At 33.9% G+C, this 19,101-nt stretch overlaps 2 protein-coding genes across 2 annotated transcripts in view; one reads left to right on the top strand and one right to left on the bottom strand.

Moving 5' to 3' along the window:
• LOC128987951 (high mobility group protein 20A-like) overlaps window positions 1-11,126 on the bottom strand; it is a 95,315-nt gene extending 84,189 nt beyond the window's left edge. The window contains exon 1 of the mRNA XM_054409080.1: window positions 11,020-11,126. The gene's annotated coding sequence lies outside the window, so the exon portion shown is untranslated. The remainder of the gene's footprint in view (window positions 1-11,019) is intronic.
• Window positions 11,127-13,206: 2,080 nt separating this feature from the next.
• LOC128985204 (uncharacterized) lies at window positions 13,207-16,164 on the top strand. Its single transcript, XM_054404590.1, has 3 exons — window positions 13,207-14,706; window positions 15,178-15,324; window positions 16,156-16,164. The coding sequence occupies exons 1-3, from the start codon at window positions 13,207-13,209 to the stop codon at window positions 16,162-16,164; spliced, it is 1,656 nt and encodes a 551-aa protein (XP_054260565.1).
• Window positions 16,165-19,101: the final 2,937 nt, after the last annotated feature.

Genomic DNA, 19,101 nt, shown 5'->3' with positions numbered 1-19,101 from the left:
ATAACAATAAATTACCATAAATTTCTATTGCTGGCCTATTTCTTTGGCACGATTTTCTTTATTCTTTCAAAATATGTTTATTACATCATTACGAACTAGAAAACACGTCGCTTATGTTAGCCCACTCCTTTATAGTTGAGATAGGCCATTTTGATTGTAGCTGGTGTGACCTCGGTTCCATAAGAACCTAATGTACTGAAAACCAACTTTTTCGTTTATACATGATAGTTACACCTAAATAAACAATCCCTAACACCATTTCAATAAAAAATATTATTATTTATCAATTTAATGCATTATTTAAAATCTGCCTCAATAGAACAATAAATTACCATAAATTTCTATTGCTGGCCTATCCCTTTGGCACGATTTTCTTTATTCTTTCAAAATATGTTTATTACATCATTACGAACTAGAAAACACGTCGCCTAGGTTCGTACACTCATTTATAGTTGAGATAGGTAACTTTGAATTAAACTGGTGTGACCTCGGTTCCATTTGAGCCTAACTTACTAAAAATCAACTTTTTTCGTTTATACATGTTAGTTACACCTTAATAAACAATACCTAACACCATTTCGATAAAAAATATTATTATTTATCAATTTAATGCATTATTTAAAATCTGTCTCAATAGAACAATAAATTACCATAAATTTCTATTGCTGGCCTATCCCTTTGGCACGATTTTCTTTATTCTTTCAAAATATGTTTATTACATCATTACGAACTAGAAAACACGTCGCCTAGGTTCGTACACTCATTTATAGTTGAGATAGGTAACTTTGAATTAAACTGGTGTGACCTCGGTTCCATATGAGCCTAACTTACTAAAAATCAACTTTTTTCGTTTATACATGTTAGTTACACCTTAATAAACAATACCTAACACCATTTCGATAAAAAATATTATTATTTATCAATTTAATGCATTATTTAAAATCTGTCTCAATAGAACAATAAATTACCATAAATTTCTATTGCTGGCCTATCCCTTTGGCACGATTTTCTTTATTCTTTCAAAATATGTTTATTACATCATTACGAACTAGAAAACACGTCGCCTAGGTTAGCCCACTCCTTTATAGCTGAGATAGGCCATTTTGATTGTAGCTGGTGTGACCTCGGTTCCATAAGAACCTAATTTACTAAAACTCAACTTTTTCCGTTTATACATGTTAAATACACCTTAATAAACAATCCCTAACACCATTTCGATAAAAAATATTATTATTTATCAATTTAATGCATTATTTAAAATCTGCCTCAATAGAACAATAAATTACCATAAATTTCTATTGCTGGCCTATCCCTTTGGCACGATTTTCTTTATTCTTTCAAAATATGTTTATTACATCATTACGAACTAGAAAACATGTCGCTTATGTTAGCCCACTCCTTTATAGTTGAGATAGGCCATTTTGATTGTAGCTGGTGTGACCTCGGTTCCATAAGAACCTAATTTACTAAAACTCAACTTTTTCCGTTTATACATGTTAGTTACACCTTAATAAACAATACCTAACACCATTTCGATAAAAAATATTATTATTTATCAATTTAATGCATTATTTAAAATCTGCCTCAATCTAACAATAAATTACCATAAATTTCTATTGCTGGCCTATCCCTTTGGCACGATTTTCTTTATTCTTTCAAAATATGTTTATTACATCATTACGAACTAGAAAACACGTCGCTTATGTTAGCCCACTCCTTTATAGTTGAGATAGGCCATTTTGATTGTAGCTGGTGTGACCTCGGTTCCATAAGAACCTAATGTACTGAAAACCAACTTTTTCGTTTATACATGATAGTTACACCTAAATAAACAATCCCTAACACCATTTCAATAAAAAATATTATTATTTATCAATTTAATGCATTATTTAAAATCTGCCTCAATAGAACAATAAATTACCATAAATTTCTATTGCTGGCCTATCCCTTTGGCACGATTTTCTTTATTCTTTCAAAATATGTTTATTACATCATTACGAACTAGAAAACACGTCGCCTAGGTTCGTACACTCATTTATAGTTGAGATAGGTAACTTTGAATTAAACTGGTGTGACCTCGGTTCCATATGAGCCTAACTTACTAAAAATCAACTTTTTTCGTTTTTACATGTTAGTTACACCTTAATAAACAATACCTAACACCATTTCGATAAAAAATATTATTATTTATCAATTTAATGCATTATTTAAAATCTGTCTCAATAGAACAATAAATTACCATAAATTTCTATTGCTGGCCTATCCCTTTGGCACGATTTTCTTTATTCTTTCAAAATATGTTTATTACATCATTACGAACTAGAAAACACGTCGCCTAGGTTAGCCCACTCCTTTATAGCTGAGATAGGCCATTTTGATTGTAGCTGGTGTGACCTCGGTTCCATAAGAACCTAATTTACTAAAACTCAACTTTTTCCGTTTATACATGTTAAATACACCTTAATAAACAATCCCTAACACCATTTCGATAAAAAATATTATTATTTATCAATTTAATGCATTATTTAAAATCTGCCTCAATAGAACAATAAATTACCATAAATTTCTATTGCTGGCCTATCCCTTTGGCACGATTTTCTTTATTCTTTCAAATTATGTTTATTACATCATTACGAACTAGAAAACATGTCGCTTATGTTAGCCCACTCCTTTATAGTTGAGATAGGCCATTTTGATTGTAGCTGGTGTGACCTCGGTTCCATAAGAACCTAATTTACTAAAACTCAACTTTTTCCGTTTATACATGTTAGTTACACCTTAATAAACAATACCTAACACCATTTCGATAAAAAATATTATTATTTATCAATTTAATGCATTATTTAAAATCTGCCTCAATAGAACAATAAATTACCATAAATTTCTATTGCTGGCCTATCCCTTTGGCACGATTTTCTTTATTCTTTCAAAATATGTTTATTACATCATTACGAACTAGAAAACACGTCGCCTAGGTTAGCCCACTCCTTTATAGCTGAGATAGGCCATTTTGATTGTAGCTGGTGTGACCTCGGTTCCATAAGAACCTAATTTACTAAAACTCAACTTTTTCCGTTTATACATGTTAATTACACCTTAATAAACAATCCCTAACACCATTTCGATAAAAAATATTATTATTTATCAATTTAATGCATTATTTAAAATCTGCCTCAATAGAACAATAAATTACCATAAATTTCTATTGCTGGCCTATCCCTTTGGCACGATTTTCTTTATTCTTTCAAAATATGTTTATTACATCATTACGAACTAGAAAACACGTCGCTTATGTTAGCCCACTCCTTTATAGTTGAGATAGACCATTTTGATTGTAGCTGGTGTGACCTCGGTTCCATAAGAACCTAATTTACTAAAACTCAACTTTTTCCGTTTATACATGTTAGTTACACCTTAATGAACAATACCTAACACCATTTCGATAAAAAATATTATTATTTATCAATTTAATGCATTATTTAAAATCTGCCTCAATAGAACAATAAATTACCATAAATTTCTATTGCTGGCCTATCCCTTTGGCACGATTTTCTTTATTCTTTCAAAATATGTTTATTACATCATTACGAACTAGAAAACACGTCGCCTAGGTTAGCCCACTCCTTTATAGTTGAGATAGGCCATTTTGATTGTAGCTGGTGTGACCTCGGTTCCATAAGAACCTAATTTACTAAAACTCAACTTTTTCCGTTTATACATGTTAGTTACACCTTAATGAACAATACCTAACACCATTTCGATAAAAAATATTATTATTTATCAATTTAATGCATTATTTAAAATCTGCCTCAATAGAACAATAAATTACCATAAATTTCTATTGCTGGCCTATCCCTTTGGCACGATTTTCTTTATTCTTTCAAAATATGTTTATTACATCATTACGAACTAGAAAACACGTCGCTTATGTTAGCCCACTCCTTTATAGTTGAGATAGACCATTTTGATTGTAGCTGGTGTGACCTCGGTTCCATAAGAACCTAATTTACTAAAACTCAACTTTTTCCGTTTATACATGTTAGTTACACCTTAATGAACAATACCTAACACCATTTCGATAAAAAATATTATTATTTATCAATTTAATGCATTATTTAAAATCTGCCTCAATAGAACAATAAATTACCATAAATTTCTATTGCTGGCCTATCCCTTTGGCACGATTTTCTTTATTCTTTCAAAATATGTTTATTACATCATTACGAACTAGAAAACACGTCGCCTAGGTTAGCCCACTCCTTTATAGTTGAGATAGGCCATTTTGATTGTAGCTGGTGTGACCTCGGTTCCATAAGAACCTAATTTCTCAATAGAACAATAAATTACCATAAATTTCTATTGCTGGCCTATCCCTTTGGCACGATTTTCTTTATTCTTTCAAAATATGTTTATTACATCATTACGAACTAGAAAACACGTCGCCTAGGTTAGCCCACTCCTTTATAGTTGAGATAGGCCATTTTGATTGTAGCTGGTGTGACCTCGGTTCCATAAGAACCTAATTTACTAAAACTCAACCTTTTCCGTTTATGAACATAAACTCTATGAACATAAAATGACGTAGCCTAGGTTAGCCCACTCTTTAGTAGTGTTGCTATGTAGCCTGGAATTTACCTCATGTGACCTCGGTTGCACGACGACGCTATTTCACAACTTAAATGTTTTATATGTCTTTTTACATTATTTAGCTGGTATTGAACAATAGTAGGCACCTTTTAGCTTATTGAAGAAGAAACTACCTCGATTTTAATCCAAAATTAAAAAATTACCTAAAACTACTAACTGGCTACCACAAAAACCTATTGCTGGCATCTCCTGTTAAATTTTTTTCTCGTTTTTCTTTTGATATGTGTTAAACACATTGTTATGAACAAAAAATGACGTAGTATAGGTTAGCCCACTTTTTAGTAGTGTTGCTATGCAGCCTGGAATGGACCTCATGAGACCTCGGATGCACGACGACGCTATTACACAAATTAATGTTTTATATGTATATTATTTACATTATTTAGATGGTATTGATCAATACAAGGCACTTTTAAGGTTATTAAAGTAGAAACCACCTTGATTGTAATCCAAATGAAAAAATACCTAAAATTAATAACTTGCTGGCATTTCCCCTTAAATTTTTCTTCAGTTATTTTTATATGCGTTAAACACATGGTTATGAACAAAAAAATGCCTATTCTAGGGTAGCCCACTCTTTAATAGTGTAGCTATGTATCCTGGAAGAACCTCATGTGACCTTGTTAGTAAAATTACCTAAAATTACTAACTGACTACTATAAAAACCTATTGGGTACCGGTACCTAAAATCTAGTTAAACCAAACCAACCAAAGTATGTAACTTAACAACTAGTTTCAAACCACACCAAAGTATCTTAATATCTATAGTTCAAACTAAACCAAAGTAACTTAACAACTAGTTTCAAGCCACACCAAAGTAACTTAACATTTATTACAAACCACACCATGTAACTTAACGATTGATTTCAAGCTTTCTGCGTCAGAATATATCTATTCTTCAGCATTTTTGTTTTATGATGCGGCCTCCTCCTCCCCTTTTAGCCGCCCATTCCTCACTCATATAAATGGCTGTGGTCCTAAATACTTAAAACCACATGTGGTAGTGTTTTAATTGCAATAAATGGTAAAAGTATCAGCACCATGTCCCAATCTTTTAATAGTACTATGCGGCCTCCTCCTCCCCTTTCAGCCGTCCTGTCCTCAGTCCCACTTCCACTATCAAGTCCCACTTTGTCACGTCCCCCATCCACAACCATCAAGGCCTTCTTTCTTCCACACCCCACATCAAATCACAATAAATCCTTATCTCCTTCCCTCCCATCCCCCACAACATCAATACACCCCTCGAACCCCATATCTGATGCCCCGCCAGGAACCTCCCTCTCAACCACGTCAGGAGCCAGCCCCACCAGGCGTATGATTGGTTTCTTATGGTCATTGTAATAAAATATTACAATTGTATTTATTCTTAAAATTATTGTATTTATTCTTAACATTTACTTTTATCATTATTATTTTTTTTAGAGTTTAAATATATGCAGTTGTAACTATAATATTTTTCATCATTATTACAACCTTTTACACTAGATTTTTAGGCTGGATTATTTATGAAACAGAGGTTATTCCAACAAAGATGACATGGCTCAAATTGAGAGAACGACGAATTAAAGGAAATTAATACTGTAGTAAGCAAAAAGAATTATGGTATAGTTAATTACGCTTTGAATAATGTAAATAAGCATAACTAATTTGTTAAGTAATGTAAGTAGACTATGAAACATTGAGATGACTTGAGTGGAATATTTGAAATATAGTAAAAAGACAACTATAGCTTCATATGCTCATAACAAACATTAATTTGTGTAATAGTCGTCTTGCATGACCTTAATAGGCCTAATTAAGGTGTCAAACTTACAAAATCCCAACAATGAAAAAATCTAATTTTGATGTTGTCCAAAAGGTCCAATGTGCACTGAATTTAAAGAGTTAAAAAGAAAAGTTTATACTTAATTTTGAAAAATAATGTTGAAGTTGAGTCCTCTTGAGGTTTACTATGATATTACTTGATATAAACTGGGTTTCTTGATGATATTAATTAATTTTATTTAGATAAAATCTGGAATACTTTTAACTAACAGTTTAATCTTCCACTCTGGCTTCTTTCTCTCTCCAATCTCAATGTTCACATAATTCATTGTTGAACACGTGGCTATGGAATGAATATTATTGATGATTAATTGAACAGATTAATGAAATTGTATAAATTAGGGGAATGAATACTAGGCCAGCCTTTATGATGAGTAATTAATAACAAAGGTGTATGAACAAAAGTTAATATTTTAAGAAACTTAAAATGAATGAAGTGAGATGAAATATTACAATTCCCATGTTATTCTTATGGAGAATAAATAAACTGTTGTAGTTTGCTTCTTTATGCGGATATATTTTAATCAAATTAGGCAATTTGGTTTATTTCATACTAAGCTATCAATATTTCCAGAGATGCCAGCAATAGGTTTTTATTGTAGTCAGTTAGTAATTTTAGGTAATTTTTTAATTTGGATTAAAATCGAGCTGGTTTCTACTTCAATAACCTAAAAAGTGCCTAGTATTGTTCAATACCAGCTAAATAATGTAAATAGACATATAAAACATTAATTTGTGTAATAGCGTCGTCGTGCAACCGAGGTCACATGAGGTCCATTCCAGGCTGTATAGCAACACTACTAAGGAGTGGGCTAACCTAGGGTACGTCATTTTATGTTCATAACAATGTGTTTAACACATATCAAAAGAAAAACGAGAAAAAAATTTAAGAGGAGATGCCAGCAATAGGTTTTTATTGTAGTCAGATTTAGTAATTTTAGGTAATTTTTTAATTTAGGTTAAAATTAAGGTTGTTACAACTTTAATTAGCTAAACACTGCTTAGTATTGTTCATTACCCTCTAAATAATGTAAATAGACATATAAAACAATAATTTGAGTAATAGCATCTTCGTGACACCGAGGTCACATGAGGTCCATTCCAGGCTGTGTAGCAACACTACTAAGGAGTGGGCTAACCTAGGCTACGTCATTTTTTGTTCATAACAATGTGTTTAACACATATCAAAAGAAAAACGAGAAAAAAATTTAAGAGGAGATGCCAGCAATAGGTTTTTTACTATATTTAGTTAGTAATTTTAGGTAGTTTATTAGTTTGTATTAATATCAAGGTGATTTCTACATTAATAAGCTTAAAAGTGCCCAGTATTGTTCAATACCAGATAAATAATGTAAATAGACATTTAGAACATACATTTTTGTAATAGCATCGGCGTGCAACCGAGGTCACACGAAGTCCATTCCAGGATACATAGCTACACTATTAAAGAGTGGGCTAACCTAGAATAGGTAATTTTTGGTCCATAACCATGTGTTTAACGCGTATCAAAAGAAAAACTAAAGAAAAATTTAAGGACAAATGCCAGCAATAGGTTTTTATGGTAGTCAGTTAGTAATTTTAGGTAATTTTTTATTTGGATTCAAATCGATGCGGATACTTTGGTGTGGTTTGAAACTAGTTGTTTAATTCAAAGTTACCTATCTCAACTATAAAGAAGTGGGCTAACCTAGGCGACGTGTTTTCTAGTTCGTAATGATGTAATAAACATATTTTGAAAGAATAAAGAAAATCGTGCCAAAGGGATAGGCCAGCAATAGAAATTTATGGTAATTTATTGTTCTATTGAGAAATTAGGTTCTTATGGAACCGAGGTCACACCAGCTACAATCAAAATGGCCTATCTCAACTATAAAGGAGTGGGCTAACCTAGGCGACGTGTTTTCTAGTTCGTAATGATGTAATAAACATATTTTGAAAGAATAAAGAAAATCGTGCCAAAGGGATAGGCCAGCAATAGAAATTTATGGTAATTTATTGTTCTATTGAGGCAGATTTTAAATAATGCATTAAATTGATAAATAATAATATTTTTTATCGAAATGGTGTTAGGTATTGTTCATTAAGGTGTAACTAACATGTATAAACGGAAAAAGTTGAGTTTTAGTAAATTAGGTTCTTATGGAACCGAGGTCACACCAGCTACAATCAAAATGGTCTATCTCAACTATAAAGGAGTGGGCTAACATAAGCGACGTGTTTTCTAGTTCGTAATGATGTAATAAACATATTTTGAAAGAATAAAGAAAATCGTGCCAAAGGGATAGGCCAGCAATAGAAATTTATGGTAATTTATTGTTCTATTGAGGCAGATTTTAAATAATGCATTAAATTGATAAATAATAATATTTTTTATCGAAATGGTGTTAGGTATTGTTTATTAAGGTGTAACTAACATGTATAAACGGAAAAAGTTGAGTTTTAGTAAATTAGGTTCTTATGGAACCGAGGTCACACCAGCTACAATCAAAATGGCCTATCTCAACTATAAAGGAGTGGGATAACATAAGCGACATGTTTTCTAGTTCGTAATGATGTAATAAACATATTTTGAAAGAATAAAGAAAATCGTGCCAAAGGGATAGGCCAGCAATAGAAATTTATGGTAATTTATTGTTCTATTGAGGCAGATTTTAAATAATGCATTAAATTGATAAATAATAATATTTTTTATCGAAATGGTGTTAGGGATTGTTTATTAAGGTGTATTTAACATGTATAAACGGAAAAAGTTGAGTTTTAGTAAATTAGGTTCTTATGGAACCGAGGTCACACCAGCTACAATCAAAATGGCCTATCTCAGCTATAAAGGAGTGGGCTAACCTAGGCGACGTGTTTTCTAGTTCGTAATGATGTAATAAACATATTTTGAAAGAATAAAGAAAATCGTGCCAAAGGGATAGGCCAGCAATAGAAATTTATGGTAATTTATTGTTATATTGAGGCAGATTTTAAATAATGCATTAAATTGATAAATAGTAATATTTTTTATCGAAATAGCGTTAGGTATTGTTTATTAAGGTGTAACTAACATGTATAAACGAAAAAAGTTGAGTTTTAGTAAATTAGGTTCTTATGGAACCGAGGTCACACCAGTTTAATTCAAAGTTACCTATCTCAACTGTAAAGGAGTGGGCTAACCTAGGCGACGTGTTTTCTAGTTCGTAATGATGTAATAAACATATTTTGAAAGAATAAAGAAAATCGTACCAAAGGGATAGGCCAGCAATAGAAATTTATGGTAATTTATTATTCTATTATGAGGTCCATTCCAGGCTGCATAGCTACACTACTAAAAAGTGGGCTAACCTATACTACGTCATTTTATGTTCATAACAATGTGTTTAACACATATCAAAAGAAAAACGAGAAAAAAATTTAAGAGGAGATGCCAGCAATAGGTTTTTTACTATATTTAGTTAGTAATTTTAGGTAGTTTATTAGTTTGTATTAATATCAAGGTGATTTCTACATTAATAAGCTTAAAAGTGCCCAGTATTGTTCAATACCAGATAAATAATGTAAATAGACATTTAGAACATACATTTTTGTAATAGCATCGGCGTGCAACCGAGGTCACACGAAGTGCATTCCAGGATACATAGCTACACTATTAAAGAGTGGGCTAACCTAGAAGAGGTAATTTTTTGTTCATAACCATGTGTTTAACGCGTATCAAAAGAAAAACTGAAGAAAAATTTAAGGGGAATTGCCAGCAATAGGTTTTTATGGTAGTCAAATAGTAATTTTAGATTTGGATTCTAAACGATGCGGTAACTACTTAATTAGCTAAAAAGTGCTTGGTGTTGTGCAATATGCTCTACATAATGTAAATAGACATATAAAACATGAATTTTAGTAATAGCGTCGTCGTGCAATCAAGGTCACATGAAGTGCATTCCAGGCTACATAGCTACACTAGTTAAGAGTGGGCTAACCTTGAATACGTCATTTTTTGTTCATAACCATGTGTTTAACATATATCAAAAGAAAAACGAGAGAAAAACTTAAGGGGAACCGCCAGCAATAGGTTTTTATGGTAGTCAGCTAATAATTTTATCATTTGGAAAAAATTGAAGGTGGTTACTACTTTAAATAACCTCAAACGTGTTTAATATTGTTCTTTATTCTCCAAATAATGAAATACTAGTTTAACATTCAACGTATTGTACAGTTTTATACATATATATTACTTAACCTTCATAATCAACGCTGTGCGTGTACCGCCAAACGCCATCTTGGCCGTGTTTCGCAAAAAAAAATTCCCGCCACTTGATATTTTGGAGGTTATGTCAGCTGCTTTGTGACGAATCCTACTGTGACGCCATCATTGTTGTGACGTTTTACTGTGACGTATATTCGTCGGAGGGGCGGTAGGAGAAGTGGAATGGGTTATTGCTGTCCTATTGCCAGTTTCACGCTGATTATTTTAGATAGGTTAGCCTTTTACGATACTTATTACTGTACTTCACCTGTGTTCAATTTATAAATGTTTACAAGAAATATTTGAGAATAAAATACGCTTACCACTTATCAGCGTTACACAGAAACAAATCTCAGACTCACAGTAAACTTACGGGGTCTGACTTAATGACTTAAACAAATGGAAATGAGGCAACGAACGATACTCGACGTTCTGGTTCTAGTGGTGGAACAAAAGAACTGCAACTGTTTTATTGAAACTGTTTCGGAGCTGAAACTGTTTCGAAATGAAACTGTTTCGCGAAACACCCTGTTATAAACAGCTGCAGAACACTGCACAGTAAACGCTTTCGTTGTTGACAACTACTGGCAACATTTAACTGCAAATTAAATGAAACAGTTCTGGGGTGTGCTGCAGGTACGACTGGCTGTTGCAGTTGTAAATAGCTGCGCGCGAAATGCAGACAATGATCACATGTGATTTTCATTTAATTTATTTTTACTACCGTACTGCATTTATTCCTACATTTCTTTCTTATTTTTTACATTATTGTTTTATTTAGTTAACACAAAATATTGTATCTACATATTATGTGTTTTTTTTTATATAATTACTATTATTTTGTTCTTAATTCTTAGATTATTGCAGTATTAAAATAAGTTTTGTTATTCCACAATTGTTTTGTGACACTTTAATCTAACGTCCTCATTTCCAGCAACGAGAAGTGAGTGAAATTGTGAAACAGGTCAAAGGTGAGCCCAAAACATTTCTCAATAATTGCAACTGCAACTACGAAGCGCTACCGCAGCTAACCTTTTGTCTGCAACTCTTTGAAACATGTAAGAATCGTCTGTACCACGCGAAACAGTTCTCGGTTCTCGGCAGGCTGCAGATAGGCTACGAAGCGCCAACGCAGCTGCAGCTAAACTGTTGTCTGCAACTCTTGAAACAGGTTAGAACAGTCTGCTGCGCCCAACATAGTATACGTATCGCTTCTAGCGGACAATCTGTAAACTAAAGCTAACCTGTTGTCTGCAACTGTTTAATTAAACTGTTGTCGAGTTGAAACCGTTGCAGTTGCAACCTGTTGCACTTTGACAACAACTTATTCCACCACTATCTGGTTCTGTACCCACGAACACCTCCACTTCCACTTCCACATGCACAGTAGTCCTTGGAACAGTTCCTGGGATAACAGCTATTTGTGTAATAGCTTCATTGTAACTCTGTATTGGTCCTGATTAGATAGTTGTTTCATTCAACAGTTGCAGCAGTTGCAAGCAAACTGTGCATAGTGCATTGTGGTTTTGGTTTTGTAAAGGAAAAGGTGTTTATTCTTTACTGTTTATTTACTTTTGACTTGAGCTGCTTGAAAAGGTGTTTTATGATTATGAAAATTAAAGTGCTGTGAGTGTGCTGAAGCTGATTTGTTATTAGGTATTGACAATTAAATGTTTTACCTAACCCTCCATGTTAAACTTCCCTATCCCAAGCGTGATGTATATAACTTCGTTACTTCTCGAGTGGTGTAAAGTTGAAAAAAACTCACTCGGTGATGTAATGAAACCCATTTAAATAACATTGAGTGCTTAACTTAAAAAATATACCTCTATGGAGCCAACAACGTTCAACGCTAGAAATCAGCTGTGCGCTTGAATATTATTGTTATGTTTTGAAGAATTTTCCTAACCTAGCTTTTGTTTGTAAATGAACGTTACTGTTAGAAGATGAGTGAAATGGATAATGAAAAATATTGTTCGTAACCTCCTGTATATTGTCGGGTCAGGTAAAATCTTGTACGTTACACGTTACGCAAGAGCGTGTTTACATCACTTCGGTAAATTATGCAACTCGCTTCCGCTCGTTGCACAACATTCACCTGCGTGATGTAAAAACGCCCTTACTATACTTGTAAGGTAAATAGCTATTACGTGCATGAATTATTTATTAAGTTTTAAGTGTTCACTTAACCTATATTTTTCGGATTCCTCAAGAAAGAGGGTTAGGTTGAGTTGTGTTTGTGTTTGTGTGTGAATTTGTTAGATTGCAGTTTTTGTAGTGGTAGGTCTAGGTTTATTTTAAGTAAGTTGGGCCTTTCAGTTGAGTTTAGGTCTAAGTTATTGCCTTTGAAATAGTTAAATTAATAACTTATCTATTTATAAGAGTAGGCCTAAGTTAGGCTCTAAATGTCAACTGGAATGTCGAATGTGTGTGTAGAATTTTTGTTGTGAAGTTTTAAGTGTAAGTAGTTTGTTATGAACTTTTGAGTGATTCAGTTTTAATAACTTAGAATGACGTCTCATGTGTGTGAACTGTGTGATAAGACATTCACTAAAAGGTTTTCTCTGAAGAGACATTATGATAATGTTCACAACGGATACAGCCCTAATGATGGAAACCCCAATTGTTCACAAACTGTTCAGTGTGCGATATGTAGTTCAGACCTTGGTAAGACAGCCAATTTAAAGTGTGAACTGTGTGATAAGACATTCACTAAAAGGTTTTCTCTGAAGAGACATTATGATAATGTTCACAACGGATACATCCCTAATGATGGAAACCCCAATTGTTCACAAACTGTTCAGTGTGCGATATGTAGTTCAGACCTTGGTAAGACAGCCAATTTAAATGAACACTTACTTTCTAAACATCAGATCAATGTTGAATCAGAGAAAATTACATTTACTAGTGAAGATGAATTTTTAAAGTGGAAGAAGTGTCATGAAGAAAGTGAAAAATCTCTGTTCATCAACAGGAGGGGTAGCTACCGAAGTAAATACAAGAAAGTGACATACTATCAGTGTCATCGTTCGGGTAATTACCGAACGCACTTGTCTTCTGAGTGTCAGCGTAAACGATCCATGAAAATTCAGGGAACAAAGAAAATAAATAGTTACTGCCCTGCAAAAATGAAAGCTACTACTTCGATGATAAATGGAAGCGTTGAAGTGGAATTTTGTAAGACTCACGTAGGACATCAAGCTTTGTTAGCCCATTTGAGTATCCCTGACGATGAACGACAAACTATTGCAACCAAAATTGCCCAAAAAATCCCGTTTGATGCTATTATTGATGAGGTTCAGAAAACAGTTACTAAAGAGGTTACGAGGAGACATCTTCTGACAAAACAAGATCTAAGAAATATAGTGAGAGAATATAGTTTAGATAGTGAATGTGTACGGCATACAAATGATGCGATCAGTGTTGAAAAGTGGGTAGAGATGGAAATAGCTAGTGACAAGAACTCAGTCATAATGTACAAACCTCAGGGTCTTGATTCATCCGATTACCCTGAACTAACCAAAGACGACTTCATGCTGGGCATAATGACTGAAGCCCAAGCTGGCATGCTCAAGAAATATGGAAGAGATTGTATCTGCATTGATTCTACCCATGGAACTAATGCATATAAATTTGAAATGACGACTATCTTAGTGCTGGATGATATGCGTCAAGGATTTCCTTGCGCATTTTTGTTTTCAAACAGAAATGACCACATAGCTTTGGACTTGTTTCTAAATTCAGTAAAGAGCAAAGTCGGAGAAATCAAAGCAAAGGTACTTATGACAGACATGGCAGATGTATTCTATAATTCTTGGAAATCGACTATGGGAGATGTTGACATGAGATTATTCTGTTCATGGCACGTGCAGAGAGCTTGGCAGAGAAGACTGAACACGGATATTAAAGATTTGGACCTGCGGAAAGAAACATTAAAGAAAATGTACACTCTACAAAATGAAGTGGACGTGAAAAACTTTGAAAAGATTATGCCTGTGATTATCAGCGAGGTATGTCAATTTTCTGAAACAAAAGAATTTGGCTTGTATTTTAAGGAAAACTACGGCAAAAATTATAAATCATGGGCCTATTGCTATCGCAAAGGAGCAGGTATCAACACAAACATGCACCTTGAAAGACTTCATGGAATTTTCAAGCACCTGTACTTGAAAGGTAAGATGGTAAAGCGCCTTGACATCACCCTACACGCTCTTCTAAGATTTGTAAATCGCAAGCTGTTTGATCGATTGATTGTTCTCCATAAAGGTAAGCTCACCCACAAACTTCGAAATATAAGAGACCGGCATAAAAAAGCTATGACACTAAGTTCCACAGAGGTTATTTCGAATGATACAAATAATTGGCTTGTTTTCTCTTCAACATCTGACTGTGAAGTTTATACAGTGTCATTGAATGAAAATCAATGCGAAAACTGTCCTCTGATGTGTGAACATTGTAATGCATGCATTCACAAGTTTCAGTGCACTTGTATTGATGCTTGTGTTAAGTGGAACATGTGTAAACACATACATTTAGTATGCTCTACACTTGATCACAACATACCGCCTGTGCCTTTGCACCCTGAATTGAATGGGCCACATCTGTCTCCTGAAAACAATGACAAAGAGGTAAGTGAAACTGAATTTGACAAAAATGAAACAAGCCTGATTCTTTCTACGGTAAGAAACCCTTCACAGAACAATGATGTAGAAACTATGAGAAATAAAGCAACAAACCACTTTTTTTCCATTTTGAAAAGAGCAACTTCAGTTCAACAAATAGAAATTGTTGAAAGGACATTGAAATCGTTAGATCCTCAAATTGACGCTCTTAAAGAGAAAACATCCAGCTTATTTGTTCCCATTGATAACATTAATGTAAGAAAAAATATTGAGCCTCAAAGACAGTTCTCACTAAAAAAAGAACATCAATCGACTGAAACTGAAACCTACTGTTAAAGAGACTCATGAGATTAGAATTGCTGCACTACAGAAAGCTAATAGTAATATACAGTCTTTGGAAATGTCATCAGATTTGTTGTGAATACGTTAAGGGTAAAGGTAGAATAGGAGAGGTTAGGTTAGGCTACTGTAGGCTAGTTTAGATTAAGAGATTAATTAATTTATCAAGTTATCTTAATCAGGTAGGTAGGTAATCTTAGTCAGGTAGGTTTGTCTGGGCTAGATCAGGTTAAAATGAGATAATATGCAATTCCATCCTTTCTTGAACCATCCAACCCTATTAAGTTAGCCAAATGTAATCCAAACTTTCCTATTCTAACCTATTAAAAATAATAATAAGGTGATGTTAAGGTAACTACCTAACTTACGTGAAGTTTATAGGTTAGGTTATAGGTTTTCATACTTGATGCATCCAAGCAACCGGGCTGTAGTGATGCTGATGGTTTTTTAAAACCTAAACATTGTTAATACTAATTATATTGTAAATGTGCTGTTTAGGCTATATGAATTCAGCTGGTAATGGACATTTTAATGTCAGTTAGCCTACAACTTTTTTGAGATATGTAGTAAACAGCCTATTTCTGTTAAAAAATTATCAATTCATTTTGGTTAGTAAATTTATTATTAAATAGATTAGGAAATTATTCATTGAAATATTCAATTTTCATATCTGAGTCTTAAACAGCACATATTTTAAGTTTCTGCCTTATTTATCCTCGTGGCCAGGTAGGCTCCCGGGTATTGTATTCACACTTTTAATAGGGAGTAGTAGCCTAAGGTCACTCCTATCACACCACCTGTCAGGGCAGATGGGGTGAATTAATTGAGTTTAAAGCCCATCAGGCGAAAATGGTTGCTTCCGGTGCTACGTCACTTTGTGACGTCATAGGTGATGTGTAATTGGGGGGGGGGGGGGTGTATGAGGGTGATCATATGGTTTTCAAGGTCATAGGTTTGTGTTTTAAAAAAAGGAAGCTATTCTACACTTGTAGTGTAGGATAGCTTCCTTGTTTTGTTTATTGTTTATTTGTATAAAACATGAGGGATGACAATAACTTACATACTATTACAATTAATAAGGAAAACATGTGCGAACGTACGTATCTAGAGTGAGTGTCAGCTAAAGTGTAAAACGAATGAGTTTATTGGTGGCCTTTATAAAGGCCGTTTTGTGGAGCTCGGCGACGCTTGTGTACTTGGATGTTTACTTCTTCAACTCCTCTATTGTATTATGGAGCTCTGTCCATCTTGCCATGTCTGCATTGTGCTCGGCCCATTCGATGTTGTCTCGAGGCTGAGCGCACCAAACACGATCAAATTTGTGTCGAAGCTCTTTCTCCTCCTCTAGCAGTTGAAGTAGTTTTTCCTTTCGTTTTCGCTCCTGGTCTTCTGCCTCGATGCATGCTTGGTGTAGGTCAGAGTCTTCAATATCGCTTGTCCACTGTTGTTGTTGTAGGTTGGCCATCTTGTGCAAAGTAAACGAGAAAGGTTGAGTTGACTGGTGAAGAGCTGGATGCGAAGTGACTGTTGCGTGTAAAGAAGTGCAGGTCCCTGACGATGTGGGCGGAGCTAAAGCAGTAGGGGTGGGGGAAAGTAGTAGAGGTGGGGGAGAGCATTATGCGGGTATCAATCCATACGTTTTAAAAGTAGTTTGATTCTACGTCCTTTGTCTTGTGAGGGATGTTTCCGTTTTTATTGATACGTTTTACAATTGCATTGACAATAGGAGAACGATTCACATTTTTTACAAGCCATTCCATCTACTTGACATTCAGGTGTTTTGAAACACTTTAGATTACAACAATAGTATTTGAAATCGTATTCAGATTTGTGATCAAAAGATGAATTAGAATTACACTGTGACATGTTGCTCGACTGAATTCTAAAACAAGAATGAAAAGCAATGTGTTGTGAGCTGCTATTTATAGTGCAAGAGTCAGCAGCTGTCATGCATCTGCCACATCTTAGTCCACATTCTTCCAGAGTAGGTTAACCATTTGTGTTAGATCGTGTATGTAATTTTGATGCTTGTCTTGATATGTTTTACACCTACATATGCAATAGCCAACAGAATCACATTTTTTATAAGCTTTTCCATCAACTTTACTTTCAGGCTTTCTAAAACATTTTAAATTACAACAATAGTTATCCAAATCGTATTTGGATTTGTAAACAAAAGGTAAATTGTATTTACGCTGTGACATGATGCTCGATGAATTGTTGAAACAAGACTGAGAGCAACTGCGTGTAAGACCTGTTATTTATAGTAAAAAGTTCAAGGTCATTTGTTTGAATTTTAAAAAAAGAAACAACATATCAGCATATAGAATTAATTATATGCTGATATGTTGTTTCCTCTTTCAATTTATTTATTTATTTATTTATTTTTAATGACATAAACATTTTACAAACATATGTACATAGATGGTTATTTACAGAAAAAACTTAAAACTAACATTGATGGGTGATGTGTAGAGATAGTTCAGTGGAATTGTTTCCGCAAACTCCGTGTGATACCAAATAGAGGGATCCTGGTTGAATACCTCGCAGGTCTTCGTTTTGTAGTTGCTGCACAAATCGTCTTGGAAGATAAACTTGAAATTTCGGTTCATCACCTGGTGAAAACGGTGCCTCGCTCAGTGATGCTAAAATTGCGTCTCCATGTGAAGTTTCTGTCTTCTTCAGCTCGTGAACGATGTAGTGTTTGTGTTCCTTCAATTCGTGACATTTCTTAGTACTTAGAATGCTGGATTTGGACTTGGTGTTGAACTGATCCACCAAAGACTGGAGAAACTGTTGTGAAGCCATTTTCTTGATTAGGACTACCCTGTGAGATGGTGCCTCTGCGATGTCTGGAGTAATACTGATGAGGATCCTGAGACTGTCCACTGTATTTATAGCACACGTTCCCCCCTCCACTGCTATTTCCTTCGTAATACTTCCACTGTTGCTGTTTGAATTTATTTTTGTCCCAATAGTGAAGAACTAGAAAATTAGCTAATCGGTATGCGTTTTTAGTGCACATTGTGTTACTGTGCGATAAGAGTGATCTGTTAAAGTACAAATAGGTCCATAATTAATTTGATGATCCTTGTCCATTCTTATGTCGAAAACATCGTGATATGTGTATTGTTGTATCCATTGTCTTTTTTCCGATCCTCTTGTATAAATATGGGAAAACTTGTTAGAAAAATGATACATGATATTGTTCAAGTGCTTATAGCTTATCAATCCTTCGTTCCACTGAATATGGTGAAAATGTTTGGTTATCCATTTGTTTGTTCTTCTTGCTTTGTCATTCAATTGGTTTACTGAAAATGGAGCTTCAAATATAAACGGGTATACGACATGTGTAATCAAATCTAAAATCACTAATTCTTTTATCACAAATTCATCTTTGTTATCACGAAATGCTTGAAATTCTATTACACAGGGTTTTATATC

This window comes from Macrosteles quadrilineatus, unplaced genomic scaffold (genome assembly GCF_028750875.1).
Source record: "Macrosteles quadrilineatus isolate MER2022 unplaced genomic scaffold, UCM_ALF_1.0 Scaffold_2__2_contigs__length_208266976, whole genome shotgun sequence".
In the NCBI taxonomy this organism is placed as follows: Eukaryota; Metazoa; Arthropoda; class Insecta; order Hemiptera; family Cicadellidae; genus Macrosteles; species Macrosteles quadrilineatus.
This window is presented reverse-complemented; position numbering and strand designations above follow the sequence as displayed.